At 35.7% G+C, this 18,213-nt stretch overlaps 1 protein-coding gene across 9 annotated transcripts in view; it reads right to left on the bottom strand.

The window, feature by feature from the left end:
- LOC125666672 (equilibrative nucleobase transporter 1-like) overlaps nt 1-18,213 on the bottom strand; it is a 42,263-nt gene that overhangs the window by 11,267 nt on the left and 12,783 nt on the right. For 5 of the 9 annotated variants that reach the window (XM_056151789.1, XM_048899867.2, XM_056151785.1 and 2 more), the window contains 4 exons: nt 8,386-8,501; nt 6,314-6,385; nt 3,579-3,629; nt 2,517-2,781 (listed from right to left, as the gene is read on the bottom strand). In XM_056151789.1, the coding sequence (XP_056007764.1) occupies nt 2,517-2,781; nt 3,579-3,629; nt 6,314-6,385; nt 8,386-8,458 (461 nt within the window). In that variant the 5' untranslated portion in view covers nt 8,459-8,501. Of the gene's footprint in view, nt 1-2,516; nt 2,782-3,578; nt 3,630-6,313; nt 6,386-8,385; nt 8,502-11,666; nt 12,607-18,213 lie in introns of those variants that run through there. The other 4 variants (XM_048899870.2, XM_048899864.2, XM_048899868.2 and 1 more) reach the window with 4 other exon arrangements.

Here is an 18,213-nt window from a genome sequence, read left to right as displayed (position 1 = left end):
TAAATTATGTCGAATAGGAGTTATGAGATTGATCACTATTCGTTATCTTCAACTTTACAGGAGTTATGAGATTGATCACTGTTCGTTATATTCATCTTTATAGGAGGTGTGAGATTGATCACTGCTTGTTATCTTCACCTTTATAGGAGTTATTAGATTGATCACTGATCATTATCTACACGTTTATATGATTTATGAGATTGATTTCTGTTCGTTATCTTCAACTTTACAGGAGTTATGAGATTGATCACTGTTCGTTATCTTCACCTTGATAGGAGTTATGCGATTGTTCACTGTTCGTTAGATTTACCTTTGTAGGAGTTATGAGATTGATCACTGTTCGTTATTTTCACCTTTATAGGAGTTATGAGATTGATCACTGTTCATTACCTTCACCTTTGAAGGAGTTATGAGATTGATCACTGTTCATTACCTTCCCCGTTATAGGAGTTTTGAGATTGATCACTGTTCGTTATCTTCACCTTTATAGGAGTTATGAAATTGATCACTGTTCATTACCTTCACCTTTATAGGAGTTTTGAGATTGATCACTGTATCTTCACCTTTCATAGCATGACTTTGATATGGGTGTATAACCTGGTATATGTATTTCAGAGAAAAAAGACTGACAAAAATTGCATTCACGTGACCTTTCACCCATAGCCCTCTTTAAGGTCATAGGATACCATGACAAACTTTATAAAAATTTGTTCCTACCAAATGTCTAACAATATTATGTATATATCTACCTCTGGCACGTTTAGATTTAAATCAATTTTTAAAATGTCATTTAATCTTTCATAACCTCTAGAAAATGCCGCTAAAGAAAATGTCAATCAAATCTGTTCAAGGAAATAATAAAGAAAGAATGTTGTACTAGTATTTCTGTACACATCCCAAATCACCCTATTATTTCGTTTGCTTTTTCTAGTGGTAAGAGTCTATTTTTCAACAAGGAGTCTCGGGTTCCATTCTTATTTTGTTTCTTTAATGTGTCCTATAATACTCTTTATATACTTTATAACGACAATCAGATTGAATGTGTAAAATTAATATAATGCAACAGAGGGGTCTATTCTATGACGATACAATTTTTCCATTTTCTCTATTTCCGTAGATTGAAAAATATGCATTCGTTTATTTTAAAATGTATTGCTACTTGTCATTAAAATAATTATTATAAAACTAAAGTTTTGATTTATTTAATGATTCGTTTTTGTATATTCTTTGATGTTTAAACATGAGCAATCTACCTCGTCTGACTTTAACAATCGCTTTGAATTGGATCCTTATCATATCTTGTTTAGCCGTTTTTAATATCAAAAGTATCATCAACATATTGAAATTATTTCGTGTTTAAGAAAACCCAAATTATGTCCAAAATAATAAAGAGTGTGTACAATGTCTACCGTTTCCTGCAGACCCTTCATAAAGCGTAAAAGCCACGCCTGCCGCTTACTGAAGACCGTTCATAAAGCGTGAAAGCTACGCCTAACGTTTCACACATACCGTTCATAAAACGTGAAAGCCACGCCTAACGTTTTGCGCAGACCGTTCATAAAGCGTGAAAGCCACGCCTAACGTTTCCCGCAGACTGTTCATAAAGCGTGAAAGCCACACCTAACTTTCATAAAGCGTGAAAGCCACGCCTAACGTTTCGCGCAGAGCATTGACAAAGCTGGCTGCGTTTCATGCAAAGTGTTCCGTGCAAACCATTCGCCGTCCTATGCAAACCGTTTGTCGTTTCGCACAAACCGTTTTACCGTTTTGCACAAACCGTTTACCGTTCCATGCAAGCGGCCCAGCGTTCCGTGCAGAATCGTCGAATGATTATATATCTAATTTACTGTATCTATTATATTTACCAAGAGCTAAAACTGAAAATTGTTAACGTTCATACAGCTACCCTTTTGCATTCCTTTAGAACAAACTGTCTCAAAATGTTCGGAACTCTGGTCCGGTTGGCATTTTTAAACCTGTGTATCTGATGGAATATTTTAATAGAAGTAGCACTTAAACATCGTGCTTTCCATTTTTGGTCAGGTGTGCCAACTAATGTAGTTGTGATATGACACTGTGTGTGCGTGTGTATTATGCTATTTCATTTTCTTCTTTCCTTCTATGTAATGTATTCATATTTAGATAATAATTGTATTACTAATTAGGTGTGTCTTATGCTATGCTTTTTCCCCTTTTATATTGTATTCATATTAGATGTTAATTTTATGTTTGTATATATGTTTTAATGCAGGACCACAATGGACACTAGCTATATGCTAATTTGTGCTATCCTGGATAATTAAAGGCTATTATTTGTATTATTATTATTAATCGTATCGCAACATAGTGTGCAAATGGTGCAGTAATACGTTTCAAGGTATATGCAGACTCTAACTCCAAACAGAAAATAACAATTTTATCATCGTTTTTCAGATTCCAAAAAGCATTGTTTATCTGATTTGTTTAATGAAGGGAAAACTTCCCTTTGCTTAAATATAACTTCATGTTGCACTTACATGAACAGGAGCCTGCACTTGGTTGTTCCTAGTCTATGATGAATAAACCCAACCACAATGGATATAATAAACAATAGTGCTGTGGCTATACTAAAGAACATATTGAGATATTCCTCCTGTTGTGGACATGATTCTGATTGGTCCCTCGTTTGATTACCAGGGCACAGGTTTCCATACACTCCAATTTCTTTGTAAACAAAAACCAGTGAGCTCCATCCAAATTGAATACCTCCGAACAATAGAGACTCCGCGATCGACACTAGGACTGTAAAACAGAAAATACATGTATAAAGACTTATTTTCGCTGCAGGTTAATTTTCGATATTTCACGATATCCCCGAAGAAATATTACACATTGATATAAGAACAGTGAGGAAAATATCGATTACATCTATAAAACGGATCAAGCCAACGTAGGAATAACCGATCCACTTTAGACTTACACAATAAGGTTTCAATAAGGTTTTATTAACTAAATCATTTGAGCCGACTCGACTCTGAAACAGTATGGAATAAAAGTGTCCCATGCCAGTGTTAAGTTGTTCTAAATGTAAAACTTATACGGTACCAATTTTGATGCACCAGATGCGCATTTTGACAAATAATGTCTCTTCAGTGATGCTCAAGCCGAAAGTTTGGAAATTCGAAATAACAAAAAACTTGTAAGAGCTAAAGGGAAAATTAGAGTGCCAAAAACTGGAGCCAAATTCGTCCAAGGATCAAATCAAATACCTTTTTTCTAAAATTAAGTCTCTAAACACTAATATTTTTACACATCAGCACTTTTTTCTACATGACAAAATGCACATGTAGATACAAGTATATGAATAAATGTACTCAAGATCACGTAATTATAAAATATATTGCTGCTTTCAACTTATAAAGCATCCACAAGCATATCCGTCATAGTATATGGTACCGACTTGTTGGATTGGTTCATTTATTTATTGAGGTTGAACGCTATTTTTGGTAATGTTTTAACCATTTTACGGCGATGGAAGGATTGAAAAGTGTGCAAGATGACGTAGAGGTTACATGCGTATTCTATAATTTCAGATTTACCGTTCATGTAAACGATGCCAACGCTGCTTCTAGAATCTTCAGCTACATCACCTTTAAGAGAAAAAAATGTAAAGCAGTACATTTTACATCGTCGCAAGCCACGGCTGAAATGTTCGCTCCTCTTCCCTTTCACTCGTGGCTCTCTGTTTGACAATTTCTTCGTTTTTCATAAATATGCTGAGCTTCCGAGCAAGATTTAACCGGAGATTCAAACTATTTATAGAATGTGATTATATTACTCTGACCAATCAGAACGCTTGTAGTAGTAAGGGGTTTACAGCAAGAAACATTTTCTGATGTCGAACTTCAGAATAGCTCTCATTACTCTGTTTGCCTCATCAAGAGATTGGAATCATGGCGTATGTGACCGGTAAATAGTGAATGCTTAATTATCCTAGATACATGGCCTGATCGTCCCTCTGATGTGTGCAGGTGTTTGTCCTACTTTTAATTTTGTCATCTTCATAGGAATCATAAGATTGATTATTGTTATCTTGAGTTTTTCATGAGCAAATCAAACCACATCATTTTGTCATGCAGACTTTAATTTTACGCTAGTCAGGTGAATTTATTGGAGGTGGATGAGACTACAGACTTTAATTTTACGCTAGTCAGGTGAATTTATTGGAGATGGGTGAGACTGCAGACTTTTACGCTAGTCAAGTGAATTTATTGGAGATGGATGAGACTACAGATTTTAATTTTAAGTTAGTCAGGTGAATTTATTGGAGGTGGATGAGACTACAGACTTTAATTTTACGCTAGTCAGGTGAATTTATTGGAGGTGGATGAGAATGCAGACTTTAATTTTACGCTAGTCAGGTGAATTTATTGGAGGTGGATGATACAGGGTTTACAATTATCAACACTGAAATTATGGTTTGTTCCTGAACCACCTGGTATCATATGTTCACTTGAACTATTGAGACAAGTATTGTGATTAACACTTAAAGTGTTTAAAACCTCTCTGTTCGTAGATGGTGCGAATCTGGAAACAGATCCGTTTCTTAATTACTTGATTCTGATTCGCTATAATTCTCTACCCAGAGTTCCGTGCGCTACTCGCACTATATCAACGGCTTTTTACAGAAATTTTGTAAAAGTATATAATATCCAGCATTTATGTTTTGGACTAAATATACGGTCATATTATGAAATGCTATTAAATTGATGCTTACTGTAAATTGTTTCGCTGTTTTCTGATCCTGAATTTGGAACTTCTTCGTAATGTGCTTATGAATGTAGGACATTCACGTGGTGGGGATTTAAATGTAAACACGGAATCAAAAATAAGAAAGGCTGTAAAAAAAATACGATAAAACTTGTAAAATAAGAGAAAACAGCTAATGGTAAATATGTACTTATCAAAGTGCTGTGAGCTATAAAAGGAGCCTGATGTATCACCTGTTACCAGAACTTTTAAAGGGAAAGAGAACGAGAATGATTGTTTGTATCATATGATTATATTGTCACGTGATTTCAAGCGTTGACAGAGGTGTAAGTGAAGCTTGCGCAACGCGCCCTCTGTTGAGAGAAGGAGTCGCTATCGGTATATATACTTCAGCTTTATTGTTTCTTCTTTGTTGTATTACTAATGCACTTAGTTCGCTTTGAAACAGTTTGGGGGATTTCTGAATTGTGACCACCATCTAAAAGATGCATAAAAGGTAATGATAAATTTCTATGTAAAAATCTAAGTTGACTTTCACCAGATGATCTCTTAATACCGTCAATTGGAATGTTTAAAACGACGTTTTAATTTTGAATAATGTACTTTGTTGTCATAGTAATGTTCATGCCTGGAATTACTTCTCAATATTTTTCTTGCAACATTGCATGCAAACTTTAGTCTTTTCTTAAGTTTTACTGCATGATTTGCACGATTTGTTGGTTTTGATGTATTCGAGTCATCTAAATTTAAAAATGCGTCAACTGCAATGCTAGAATGCCATCCAAACTTTCAATATTGAGGTGAAAATCCTGTGTTGCCTTGTCTTGTTGCAAAATATGTATGTACTAAAGGAAGTACATGTACATATGATTCCCAGTTTCCCCCTTGTAATTTTCTAAAGTTCCCAACATTTTTATCAGGGTTTGTTTTAATCGCTCCACAAGGTCGTGAGTTCAACCCCGAATATGGGTGGAAGTATTAGTCCAAATAAAATATAGTGAAATTTTCTGTGTTTTATATTAGATATACGGCAGTTATCTTTAATTGAGAGTTCATTAATATGTCTGCGCTTTATATAAAATATTTTACATTCTAAGGAACGACCTAACATTTGGTTTGAAATATGTGGAACAGCATTCGATTTAGGGACAGGTTATATTTGTAAAGTTCATCCTTGTAACGACCATAGACTTTGCGAGAAAACGAGACTGTTGAATCCCCTGTAACACTACCTGATAATGAATATTGAACACAACGGACCGTGGACAATTTCATAAGGAATACAAAATTACGAGAAGAGCAAATACGACACCTGGACACACCAGACGTGAGGTCAGGTTCTAGGGGGAGTAAGCATCCACCGGTAACATCCTCCATGAGGTCTAACAATTGGTATGAAACACATGAGACTGCAATAGAGCTCACTACATGTTGTATTTGCAAGGCCTCCATGGTTGATCCAGTGCCCCATTCTCAATTTTCATTCTTTTTGGAGTTCTGGAATTGATCACTGTTCGTTATCTCCACTTTTCCATTCACGTCATTTTAGCTTAACTTTTCTTACCTTGAGTTTCGTGGCTTTCTTTGCTGATAGTAGATGTTAAGAAATCTGCATCATTATGCTGGCTAACACCATCTATAATAGATATGTTTTGTTATTGAGTACTATACCTGTGAATGTATATACTGTATCTAATATGCCTTTAGAGTGAGAGTATATGGACAACTGCAAGGATATTACTGTGATGTTGCAATACAAGCAAAGGTGAATCTCGATGGCCCGAACTTCGATCTCTTTATGTTCTTGATCTCTCGAAGTGGTGGTTGCGTATATACGCACCTGTGATACACATAATTATTTCCGCTTGGACCTTACCTGGATTACGATGAATGCCAGGGGCTAGTTTGTCCGTGTAAATTAGGTGGTTATTTAGGGGGACACATCGCCGATAGTCAATCTAACCCTTCATCTACGCTTTGATTCTTTCTTTTTTTCTTTTGGAGGGGGTGTTTTTTGGGGGGTGGGGGTCAGCTGTTTTGTTTTTGTTTTTATTTCTATATTATTTGACCATGAATAAAATGGACAATGAGACAGTAATTTTGAGAATATAACTTAGAGGCATGCCAATTAAACATCCTTGTGTATTAAAATGTGTGCTTCATGTAAAGCGCCTGGAAATTCTTAATATTGTGCTCTGTGTAGATATTGACTGTGCCACTTTGTTATATAATAGTTTGTCTTGTAAATATGTACATGTATGTCTATCTTAACATAAGAAAATAATAATTTTAAAAAATGCATAACCTTAAAACTCGTTTTATGAAAACTAAACCATAATGGTCGGACCTTTAATTTCCGGATATTACTCGATTTTCAATCTCTCGAACAATCGATCACTCGAAGTTTTATCAAGGTTCCTTGAACTTCAAATCATTAAGAGTCGCCTATAGTTAAAACATTCCAGACGTATCGTGATGTATGTGAAAAGTATAGGATAATGAACAATGATCAATTTCATAACTTCCATAAAGAATAAATAATTACGAGTAGAGCAAACACGGACCAGCGGTGGGATCAGTTGCCTAGGAGGAGTAATCACTCACTGTCGACCGTGAGTCTTATATCATGATCATGTAAACGGCGTAATCCGTTGCTAAAATCAGTGTGTACAGAACGGTTGGAATGAAAAATGTCAGACATAGATATGATATGCATTTATTTAAGAAATCAACACAGAGACATTTTTTAAACAGAAGCATTAATTGTATACAGCTGCTTTCGTCGTTTATCATCAGAACAGATTACATGTATTTGACCTATGACCCCATAACGCAAATATCGTAGTATTTAGCCGATGTTCCTTGTTCTTTAAAAACAAATATTATCATTATTATTATCACCACTACTATTGTCACTATCATTATTATGATCATTCTTTAATATTACCTGCATCTAATTCAAAATTATTCAGCATATTCAGTGAGATATTCATTATTCTCATTTTATCATCAGTGTGAGATCGATTTTACCCATGTGAAACATCCATGTGAGATTTTTTTGCCTCGTACTGCTGTGACGTTATTTGATTGTGACGTCATATATTTTCTATGATTTACGTTACACGGTGAAGTAAAAACTACTTTGTACTGTTGTTTTTTTTAAATTTCAATTTGATATACCGGTAATTTTTTGGTGGACAACATTGGGTTTTTTAGTTTACACTTAAAGTGTAAACCATTTTCTGGTATCCTTTTTCCGGCTGTCAACTTAGTTTTGCATTGAAGTTCAAGGATTGAGGATTTTGATAATTTTGAATTTTCTCGACGCTCTTGAATTTATGCACTAAACTGTGGGTAAAATGTGAGAAAAATAACCCTTCACTACTTACTCGTATTGGATAGGGAAAGTCCACCTCTGGAACAAGATTCATTATCTAGGGCTCGGCAAAGCCTCGTCCTAGACTTAGAATATTGTCCCCTCCGTGGAATTTCCCTATCCTACACTGGTACCAATGAAGGATTATGTTAGTATCCAATGACTTCAGAGTTAAAGCAATTGGGGGTCGAAAATATACTCTAGGCAATTTCTGTTACAACGTATTAACATTTATGACATATTTCATATACTTTACTTACGTCCACTATGTTGGGTGTGGTCCATTTTGTTCTCTAGATTTTGTTTTCTGTCATCACCTGAATTAATATCCATGGCAGTAGTCTTGCATTGAAGTCGATGCTAATGATAGTTTGATCTACATGAAAAGGTGAAGATAACGAACAGTGATCAATCTCATAACACCTACAAGGAATACAAAATAGAGAATTTGGCAGACACGAACCCCTGGATATACGAGAGGTGGGATCAGGTGCCTTGGAGGAGTAAGCGCATCCCCTGTCGACCAGATATAATACCGAATCGGATTTACTCAGTGACTGTGAAAACGTGTATTTCAAAGTAGTGTATTGCAAGGTCAACGAGTATTAGCTAAATGTTTTGGGTAAAATTTCAATGAATGCTAAATTTCACAAACAATGAAATGACAAGCTCCATAAAAAAAACACTAATATTAGACGCCCTGAATTCCGTTTGTATAATTAAATGTATCAGCACTGTTGCAACTCAATGAAGACGCCTGTTTACAAAATGACACCAAAACTATGTACAAAATTCAATGGATGATTTAAGTTGAATTTTTTCTCAAAATATATATCATGTAAAAGCTAATTCTTAAGATTTAGAATAGGTCCTCCTCGGTACCCCCTTGCTTGTCGTGAGAGGCGAATAAATGGGGCGGTAATTCAGATGAGACCGCAAAAACCGAGATCCCGTGTCACAGCAGGTGTGGTACGATAATGCTCCCTCCCAGTTTAAAGGCCGTAAGTGCCGACCATAGGCCTAAATGTTGCAGCCCTTCACCGACAATGGTGATGTCTCCACGTAAATGAAAAATTATCGAGCGGGATGTTAAAGAGTATCCAATCAATAAATCTAGCCCCGGTTATCTTACGTATAAGTTTATCATTCCACTGATGCAGGACTTCAAACCTACATGTAGATAAGATGTCAGCTTCTATATGAATTAGCTCAAGTCGTACATTGATTTATTCGACCGCATGCTATTTTCTAGGGGGTGTTGGGGTTGTAAATTAAGGAAGTCCTCTACTTCTACATAATGACTGACTTCCTATTAAAACATGGATGAAAAAATAAATATAAACAATATTTGTCCATTCATTTCAAATATTGAGTAGCTCAGTAGGTTAGAACGTTGACTGCTGAACTGTAGATCGCAAGTTCGAGTCCAGCAGGGTTTTAAATTTGTTGCAGATTCCTCTCTACTAAAACTTCCTTTTTTGACTACATCAAGCAAATAATTTGAAAGTTTGCACATATCCCACGCTTTTCATATCAAATTCCTCTGGGTTTAAAAGCTTCTATATTAGTTCAAGTCATACACGATTTATTCGACCGCATGCTATTTTCTAGGGGTGTTGGGGAAGTGAATTAAGATATGTAAACATTTTAGAATATCAGTATTTAATAATTTAAAGTCTGAAAAATATTTGAAACCTGCGCAGTCATGCAGAGGATCAAACAAGGTACTATGCTGGACCACATATAGACATCTTTTTCAACAGAAACTTAATATTCTATCTTGAAATAAAAACGTTTTTTAAAACAGATTATTTAGATCTTGAAATATGTAAATATTGCATAATGAAAGGTGATGATAATGAATAATCATCAATCTCATAACTCCTTAGAATACAAAATAGGGAGTTTGGCAAACACGGACGCCTGGATATACCAGAGGTGGGATCAGGTGACTAGGAGGAGTAAACATCCCTGTCGACGGGTCACATCCGCCGTGAGCCCTATATCTCGATCAGGTAAACGGAGTATTGCGTAGTCTAAATCAGTGTGCAAAGAAGGGCCTAATAATCGGTATTAAACACGTTAACGTTTTTGCAAATAATGGATATATACTATATATATATATATATATATATATATATATATATATATATATATATATGGAAGCCGATAGGTACCAGGGTATAGAATTTATATTCATTTTAACTGGCGGCCGCAACTTATTATCTGGCGGTCGCCATATAATAAGTGGCGACAGCCAGTTAATTTATCTGGCGGCCGCCATATAAATTAATTAACTGATGGACGCCACCTAATTTATGTGCCGGTCGCCACTTAATTTAACTGGCGGCCGCCACTTATTATCTGGTGAAATGAAGGATGAACGGAGCCCCCTCCCTCCAATTTAGGAGTAGGAAGTTTGGGCAAAAGAGATATTTTCAGGATCCTTTTCTGCTTGTCAACAATTGTAGAAAACAATTTCTCCTCCGACTGTCCCTACACTTTGAGAAACTAAGCTTAAAGAGGTTCGCACCTGATATTTGGAGTAATGTCAATTTTTTGGAAAGTGTATTTTTCATTTCTACACCGAAGGAGAATTAGGAAATTAAAAAGAAGAACTGGGGTCCCAACGCTTGTTATTGAGCTATAGTGTTCTAAAGATGACCTTTTTGCACTTAAAATTTATTCAATTAAACTTGATTTTTCTGTTAGTGTCAACACAACATAAGCAACACAAATCAATCATTACATAAAATAGATACATAATCATGTCCTCTAGCACTACAGATGAAAAAAGAAATCAATACTAGTAAAGGAAATAAATAATGACCTTTTTGCACTTGATATACGAAAAACTTCATGATATCAAAATTGAGAGTTTAAAAGGACATATTAGGAGTAATGTCAATTTCTAAAATATTACAAAATTTTCAAGGTCTGGTCTTCCAATTTGAAATGCAGCTTTAAAAAGTGGGGGTTGCAGATCAAATTTTTTAATTATTGGCGAAAATACTGAATTTTTATACAAAATCTCGAATAAATTGATTAAAACGTTTTTAAGAATCGGTGTTCTGTTTGGAAAAATATATCCACCAAGTTATTGAATTACAACATTTCAACTAGTTTCAAGTCTCAACTACCTGTATCATAAATTATAAAACTGAAATACACGTATAGGGGTATAAAAATAGACGATACATTGGATGAAACAGAAACTGTAATATCATGCAGAATTAGAACTTTTGATTAATGAATCCTTCCGCCACAAAATATAGTCCCTGTCAAACCCTTTCAAAATTTGAATTGACACAAAAAAAATTCAACTCGATAGGGTTCAGAAATAGATGTGTAATATATTTGCACCAATGGGGTCAGTATTGAACCAGTAAATGCTTAGTTGTAGCATCCTGTGCAGTTGTACTCAAAAGCTCAGGAGCTAACTTCCTTAAATGAATATTAATTCTATACCCTGGCACCTATCGGCTGCTTCCGTATATATATGAGGTATTACCATATACACGTATAACTCATGCGTTCTTACCTGTTATGGCACCCGTAAGCAGTTTCCAGTTAGGCACAATTTATAACTGATGGCTTGCAGCATTGTATAGGGATATTTATCACACAATGAACCGTGATGTAATCTTCAACTCAACAAGACGCAGACAAACAACATATAGGCCTACTGACAGCTCAACTTCGTGGAGTCAGATTCAGAACAAGAGGCCCATGGGCCACATCGCTCACCTTGAGTCACCTTGGTCCATATCAGAAGACTTTCCATATATATTTGCATGTAAAAACGGAGTCCCTATTATGACCCCAACCTACCCCTGGAGGTCATGGTTTTTGCAAACTTGAATCTACACTATGTCATAAAGCTTTCATGTAAAAGTCAACTTCTTTGGCCCAATGGTTCTTGAGAAGATTTTTAAAGATTTTTCCTATATATTTGTATGTAAAACTTTGATCTCCCCTTGTGGCCCCATCCTACCCCCAGGGGCCATGATTTGAACAAACTTGAATCTGCACTATGTCAGAAAGCTTTCATGTAAATCTCAGCTTTTCTGGCTCAGTGGTTCTTGAGAAGATTTTTAAAGATGTTCCCTATATATTTGTATTTAAAACTTTGATCCCCTATTGTGGCCCCATCCTACCACAGGGGGCCATGATTTGAACAAACTGAACTCTGCACTATGTTAGGAGACTTTCATGTAAATATCAGCTTTTCTGGCTCAGTGGTTCTTGAGAAGAAGATTTTTAAAGATTTTCTCTATATATTTGTATGTAAAACTTTGAACCCCTATTGTGGCCCCATCCGACCCCCGGGGGCTATGATTTTAACAAACTTGAATCTTCATTATATCAGAAAGCTTTTAAATAAATCTCAGCTTTTCTGACTCAGTGGTTCTTGAGAGGAAGATTTTTTAGAGATGTTCCCTATATATTTGTATGTAAAACTTTCATCCTCCCCCTTGTGGCCCCATCCGACTCCCGGGGCCATGATTTGAAGAAACTTGAATCTGCACTATGTCAGAAAACTTTCATGTAAATCTCAGCTTTTCTGCCTCAGTGGTTCTTGAGAAGAAGATTTTTAACGATTTTCCCTATATATTTGTATTTAAATTTTTGATCCCCTATTGTGGCCCCATCCTACCACAGGGGGCCATGATTTGAACAAACTTAACTCTGCACTATGTTAGGAGGCTTTCGTGTAAATATCAGCTTTTCTGGCTCAGTGGTTCTTGAGAAGAAGATTTTTAAAGATTTTCTCTATATATTTGTATGTAAAACTTTGAACCCCTATTTTGGCCCCATCCTACCCCTGGGGGCCATGTTTTAACAAACTTGAATCTGCATTATGTCAGAAAGCTTTCATATAAATCTCAGCTTTTCTGGTTCAATGGTTCTTGAGAAGAAAATTTTTAAAGATTTTTCCTATATATTTGTATGTAAAACTTTGATCCCCCTTGTGGCCCCATCCTACCCCCGGGGGCCATGATTTTAACAAACTTGAATCTGCATTATATCAGACAGTTTTTATATAAATCTCAGCTTTTCTGGCTCAGTGGTTCTTCAGAGGAAGATTTTTAAAGATGTTCCCTATATATTTGTATGTAAAATTTTGATCCCCCATTGTGGCCCCATACAACCCCCGGGGCCAAGATTTTAACATTTTAGAATCTGCACTATATCAGGAAGCTGTCATATAAATCTCAGCTTTTCTAGCCCAGTGGTTCTTGAGAAGAAAATTTTTTAATGACCATACTCTATTTTTACCTTTTCCTGATTATCTCCCCTTGGAAGGTGGCCTGGCCCTTTATTTTAACAATTTAGAATTCCCTTTACCGAAGGATGCTTTGTGCAAATTTGGTTGAAATTGGCCCAGTGGTTCTGGAGAAGAAGTCAAAAATGTGAAAAGTTTACAGACGGACAGACGGACGGACGGACGGACGACGGACAAAATGTGATCAGAAAAGCTCACTTGAACCTTCGGTTCAGGTGAGCTAAAAAAAGATGACTTGCAAATTATCAATAGCGATTCAGTTATAGTTTGTATGCAACACAAAAGTATCAAATTCATAGAGCATCAAAAATTGGGTTAACTTTGCATTATAATTTCCAAACATGATTTTCTGTTTGCATACTAGTAGCCAGGGGAACCACATTATTTTACCTCTATAACCGGTGCAATTTGAGACCAATTAAGTGCATCATCTCACAGACGGTAATGTCATATGAAACATTTTGTACATAACACAAAAGAGAAAATGATAGCCCTTCCTTTTAAATGTGAATTCTATGGTTATAATATCTTTAAAACATGAATACATAACACATTGTGCGCAGAGAATTGAAAAGAAAACTTGATTTTCATATTTGTCAATTTATGTAGCTATGGTAATATTACCCCCAGTACTTTAGTTTAGGTAAGAGGTGTTAAAGGTTAAGAAAACGTAATTCCACGGTTTGTCTACATTTATATGAAATAGATTCCGTATGATTCATTCATTCTCCTACTTCATGCCCTAACTTTTCGCTTTACTATTTAACTTGTGTGATCCAATTCCAGTTAAAATACAGAAATGTAATATCAACTGTTCGAATAAAAGACATACGTAATCAACGTTTCTCGGGGGGGGGGGGTTATACACGAAATGTGCTATACAGAGAAACCTCTATCTGAACTGCACATCACATGACGTCACAATGAAAGATTGGTTCACTTGATGTTCGTGGAGGAACAGTCTAATTAGAATTAGCTCCTACTGCACAACAAATAATAAAAACGAATGCATGGGAGAACTGTTCCTGTTTATTACCCAGATTTACCAGAAACACGGGGTTTTCTTCTTCTTTTTTTCTTTAATTTTGTTATCTGCGGGGACGATTGATTACAAGAATTTCAAAATGCAAAACTAACGATTCACGTGACAGATTAAAACAATGTGACACCAAAAACAGATACCTTTAGAGAAATTACATATTTCAACATATCCAAAATTGCCTTAACCATACTGTACAGAACTCGATAGATATATCACCGACGTTTTATTAACAATGATCCTTTTCATTCATATGTCGATTTGATATATCCCTGTGAACTCGAAATAGGCACCATACAGTCCTCCATATCATAATTTCAGCTTCTCCATTGTCAACTTTCTCATATTTAGGTAGAAATATTCCATGATCACCTGTATATGATGTTCATGCAAAACTTATACGGTACCAATTTTGATACACCAGATGCGCATTTCGACAAATAGTGTCTCTTCAGTGATGCTCAACCGAAATGTTTGAAATCCGAAATAACAATGGAGTTTTAGAGCTATTATAGGGAAAAACAGTGTGCCAAAAAAGTTGAGTCAAATTCGTCCAGGATAAGAGCTATGCGTGAGGGAGATAATCCTTAATTTTGAAATGCATATCTAAATTTTGAAACAGCAATTAAATGTACTTTCAAACTAGTAACGAAGTATTTAGCTACTGGGCTGTAGAGACCCTCGGGGACTAACAGTCCACCAGCAGAGGCCTCGACCCAGGGGTCATAATGCAAAACTTAGACGGTACCAATTTTGATGCACCAGATGCGCATTTCGACAAATAATGTCTCTTCAGTGATACTCAACCGAAATGTTTGAAATCCGAAATAACAATGAGGTTTTAGCGCTATTATAAGGAAAAACAGTGTGCCGAAAAAGTGGAGTCAAATTCGTCCAGGATAAGAGCTATGCGTGTTTCTCATGTTTCTCAACTGATTCGATACGCAAGAGCAAGAGCTTGTTCTGCGTATGATCAGTTTTTAAATCGAGACAGGCTACTGACAAACAAGTTGATGTTACAGGGGTTTCAACAGTCAGCATTACCTATACAATAAGGGATCAAACTTTTACATACATTATATAGGGGAAAATCTTATTCTCAAGAACCACTGGGCCAGAAAAGTTTACATTTACATGTAAGCTTCCTAGCATAGTGCAGATTCAAGTTTCTAAAAATCAATGCTGGGTTGGAGCCACAATAAGGATCATAGTTTTACATAGGAATATATAGATGGTCTTTGAATATGGGCCAAGGTGACTCGGGTGAATGACGTGGCCCAGGAGCCTCTTGTTTTATTTGTAGACCAGAGTCTTATAATTGTATAACTTATTACATAGCAGTTAAATACAGTGTATGTTAAAACTTATGTTTCTATCCCATCTGCCTTATATTCATAAATTTTAATGAAATTATTTTATACTCTCTAACATCAGAGATGAAAACAATGAGAGAGAGAGAGAGAGAGAGAGAGAGAGAGAGAGAGAGAGAGAGAGAGAGAGAGATGATCTGGAATTTCTGTTATATATCATTATCTGTATTGATGTATAATACATGATTTTTTGACTGCAATGCCTTCTTTGATATTTCAGAACCAAATCAGACAAAGCTAATACTGATGAATTTCAGTCACCATCATCAGAAGTTGTTTAAAGTTTATGTGTGCATGTTCCAACCACAGCAACATATGATCATCCCTATGTTGTGCCACAACAGTCAGACTCTTCAAAACTTGAATCTGCTCAAGCAGAAGTAAAACGCCTTGAGGAAGAGAATGCTGCCCTGAAAGGACACATCGCATGTTTTTAAACTTTTTAATTTTTTCAGCAAAATTAATTCATTTCATGCCTAAAACTACTTTACATGTGTTTTAAATGAAACAGTTTGCGTAGTTTTCGAGTTTGAAAGCGATGAAATTCAAATCTTGCGATATGCATATTTTCTTCGATATTTTACGCGCCATTATCTGTGACGTCATATGCGACCTCGAGCGAGAAGATTTCAAAACAGTTGTTAGCCATTTCATAAACAGATTAGATTTAATTGACAAACAAACAATTATCACATTAACGGCTTGTAAATAACACTGCATTAGGGTGTTTTGTGCCGTTTAAGGGTGTACTTGCTGTCAGTAGAGAGGCTTTGGATTGTTTTTTTCAATTTTCGAAGGAAGGTATGAGGGACAAGACGTGAATATTTTTTGTCGGCACAACGACTTTGCCATAAAAAACCCAGTAGAATTTGTCCCTGTACTTTTTTAAACAAGCACTTGGACAAAGACGTAGATAAACTGCGAGAAAATGGTTCTATCGAAGCTACCCACTGTTACATATAGGCCTACGGCTTATGCTTTCCGTTCTGCTCTCAAATTCAATACACACTCGCACCAACTGACCTTCACCTTGTAACACCATATAGGCAGAACTTCGCTAGCAGTGTCTACCAACTGGTAGTTTTAAAAAAGAAATTTGAAGATGAAAGATAATTGAACTTTCAATTATAAATAATAAAATATGATATTTTCCAACTTTGAATTGAATTATAATGCTTTCATTTTTTTTAAAGGAACACGTACGTGTTTACAACAACGTACTAGCACGCCGCGCTCCCACTTCCTAAGTAACAACGTGTAGATAACAAAAAAAAAAAAAATGATTAATAAAATTGCTTGAATAAAATAATTTAAAGGTATTGGGATTTTCACCATAAGTTTGATAATTTTCATTATTTTTTTTTTTTTTCGAAATGCACCCGTGACAGTAGGCCTAGTTGTCAATGATACATAATCGTATCATAATTTAGATCTATCTAACTTCTCCAAAATAAATTTAATAATAATTGCACTGTTTATTTTCAAAAAGCAACAACGCTAATTACAGTTGTTTACAGAAATGACATATTACCATATTCTGTTTAGACCACAGGCACCTGAATTTCTGTCAATAAGTCGCTAAATAAAGCCAAAGATCGAAAAATCCTACCCCCTCTATATATAAATACATTTAGGTGCCTGTGTTTAGACAGTGATCCCATGTAAACATTATTTACTCGCAGATTTCATACTCGCTTTCCTCGCTACATTTGGGCCGCTATTTGTATGCACTGGTGGCTAAAAGATATAAGACTCGGGAAATTTGTTAACATCGAAATAAATGTTATCCATGGTAAATTTATTAGGCCCCTAAAACCCGAGTTTTTCAAAATATCTAACACTACTTTTACAACAAGTTGATCGACGAAGGTCGCATATGACGTCACTGTACCACGTGACTACCTATCTAATTAACTAGGCTTTTTGAAATCGGGGCTTAGATTTAAGTCCGTATTGTGGCTAATTATCGCAATACTTCAGCGAACGAACTATTACAATTAATTTCTATAAGCATAAGGAAGACAAAATGCATATAATTTTGTATACTTTGAAAACACGATATGTGTCCTTGAAGGAAGCACGGTTTGGCTTAGAAAGGTTTAGTAAGGATGCTAACATGATAAATTTCTACACAGGATTTAAGAATTATGAAACTTGGAAAGCTGTTTACGATGCGCTTATGCCGACAGCTTCAACAATGATCAGATGAACTCAAATTCAGAGACAGGGAGCAGATTTAGAGAAAGTAACAAAGACTGTCTTTAGTTCAGAAATCCATCTTATCTCTTTGATTGATGAATTCTTCCTCTTCCTTTGTCGTGTAAGACAAGGCAATCCAGAGAAGATCTGGCAGTTAGGTCACAGACATCAGTAAGCAGAATTCTTATCACAT

Source organism: Ostrea edulis, chromosome 10 (assembly GCF_947568905.1).
Source record: "Ostrea edulis chromosome 10, xbOstEdul1.1, whole genome shotgun sequence".
NCBI classification, from domain to species: domain Eukaryota; kingdom Metazoa; phylum Mollusca; class Bivalvia; order Ostreida; family Ostreidae; genus Ostrea; species Ostrea edulis.
This window is presented reverse-complemented; position numbering and strand designations above follow the sequence as displayed.